We start from the raw sequence: 2,155 nt of genomic DNA on the forward strand, positions 1-2,155 counted from the left end.
CTCCAGAGGCTCCAACAGCTGGATGTGACCCCAGGGAGCTGCCCCGGGGGGATTTCAGCTCCCTGCCACCCCCAGCCCTCCGCAGGGACACTCACCTGGCCCCACGTCCCTTCTCCTCCTCTTGGCCTTGGCTGCAGCCGCCCCCCGAGGCCGCGCCGTGGCTCCGGGGCCGCGGAGCAGCTGCGGGGTCACCGTCCCCTTCAGCCCTGGGGACAAAAGTCCTGTCCCTAAAAACATCCCGACCACGAGCCACGGGGCCACAGAGGGACAGAGCGACCGCCCAGCACACCCCAAATATCCCAGGGACCCCCCACCCTCCCACCAGGGGGGACACGGAGGGGAGGGGGGATTTTATCCCACTCCCGTTGGGCCCTCAGGGTGCGTTTTCACCTTTGGGGTGCCCAAGGACTGGGTGGGGTTATTGGGGGGCACCTTTTGGGGTACAGAACCCCCTTAATGGGGTGAATCCTGGATATTGCTGCTCTGGGAAGGGTTTATGGGATGAACCCCAGATATTCCTGCTCTGGGAGGGGTCACAGGGGATGAACCCCAGATATTCCTGCTGTGGGAGGGGTCACAGGGGGATGAACCCCAGATATTCCTGCTGTGGGAGGGGTTTAAAGGATGAACCCCAGATATTCCTGCTGTGGGACGGACGGAGCTCACAGGGAATGAACCCCAGAGGCTGCTCCGGGAAGGGGTTCAGAGTTTCCAGCCCTGCTGAAGGACCCCCAACCCAGCGGGATCTGCCCCCCCAGCTCCCAGCAGAGCCCTCACTCTGCTCCGACAGGATTTGGCTGCATCCCGGTGGGAATCCCTCCCCAGGGACGGGGCAGGACACAAACCCAACCCCCGCTGATGGGAAGCACCCACTGGGAACCACGGGACGGCTGCTGGGAGAACCCAGGCAGGCGTTTGGGGCGACCCCAGCCCCCGGACCCCCCCCGGACCCCTGCCCGCTCCCACCGCCGGCGTCGGAGGCCAGGAACTCAGAGAACTCCTGGGCCAGGCTCTCGTCGCTGGCGAAGGCGCAGATGCAGGCAAGGAAGTGGATGCAGCGTGGGGGGGGCGACTCTTCCTCCTCCTCCTCCTCGTCCTCCCCCTTGCTGGGGCCGTGCCCGGGGGCGCGGCAGGCGCAGGAGAAGCGGCGCTGGCCGAAGCTGGCGTGCAGGTAGCCCAGGCTGTGCCTCTGGCTGGCCTTGCACTTGACCACCAGCACGCTCTTGGTGACCCTCTGCACCAGCGGCCCCGTGGGCTCGGTGGCCAGCTCCCACAGGCTCTGCTTGGCCTCGGCGGGCGCCTGCACGGCGCCCAGCACCGAGCTCTTGAGCGGCAGCGGCGTGGCCTCGGCCTGGCAGCCCAGCGCCAGCTTCAGGTGTTGGCACTGCTTGTCGGCCGCCGCCTTGGAGCAGGCGGGCGCGTGGCAGCGCCCCGAGCTCAGCTGGGTGATCAGGGTGCCCTCGGGGGTCTGGATGGCCGTCTCGGACACCCCCAGCTCCACGAAGCAGCGGGAGTCGCGCTGGCGCACGGAGTAGAGCTGGCTGTGGGAGCCGGTGAGGACGCGCACGGCGTCGGCGCCCGGCTGGCGCCGCGTGCCCGCGCGGAACACGGTGCCGCACGTCTTGTTCTTGCAGCTCAGCCCCCGCGTGCCGTTGTAGGTGCCGCAGCGCGGGCACTTGCGGATGCCCCGCAGCGTGGCCTTGCCCAGGTCCGACAGGAAGGACGGGGCTTTGGGCCGGGCCGGGCACGGATCCATGGAGCTGGAGGGAGAGAGATGGGGAGAGGGGAGTGAGGGCATGGGGGGGACCTGCTGGGCACAGGGGCATCCTGACAGGCCTGGGCTGCCCCAGTGGTCATCCTGAGAGTCCCTGGGCCACTCCAGCAGTCCCTGCACCACCCCAGTGGCCATCCCAACAGTCCCTGTGCCACCCCAATGGCCATCCCAGCAGTCCCTGCACCACCCCAGTGGCCATCCCAGCAGTCCCTGTGCCATCCTGAGAATCCCTGTGCCACCCCAATGGCCACCCCGACAGTCCCTGTGCCACCCCAATGGCCATCCTGAGAGTCCCTGCACCACCCCAGTGGCCATCCTGAGAGTCCCTGCACCACCCCTATGGCCATCCCAGCAGTCCCTGCACCACCCCAGTGGCCATCC

The 2,155-nt window shown here is 68.0% G+C and overlaps 1 protein-coding gene across 1 annotated transcript in view; it reads right to left on the bottom strand.

Annotated features, from left to right (window-relative positions):
• Positions 1-2,155, bottom strand: part of CUNH2orf42 (chromosome unknown C2orf42 homolog) — a gene marked incomplete at its 3' end in the record, with an annotated part of 7,621 nt that overhangs the window by 5,029 nt on the left and 437 nt on the right. The window contains exons 2-3 of the mRNA XM_042020070.1: positions 967-1,760; positions 96-206 (exon numbers count right to left, since the gene is read on the bottom strand). Of these exons, the coding sequence (XP_041876004.1) occupies positions 96-206; positions 967-1,756 (901 nt within the window). The remainder of the gene's footprint in view (positions 1-95; positions 207-966; positions 1,761-2,155) is intronic.

Source organism: Corvus kubaryi, unplaced genomic scaffold (assembly GCF_017639235.1).
Source record: "Corvus kubaryi isolate FWS band 111438036 unplaced genomic scaffold, C.kubaryi_AGA036_p1.0 36745, whole genome shotgun sequence".
In the NCBI taxonomy this organism is placed as follows: domain Eukaryota; kingdom Metazoa; phylum Chordata; class Aves; order Passeriformes; family Corvidae; genus Corvus; species Corvus kubaryi.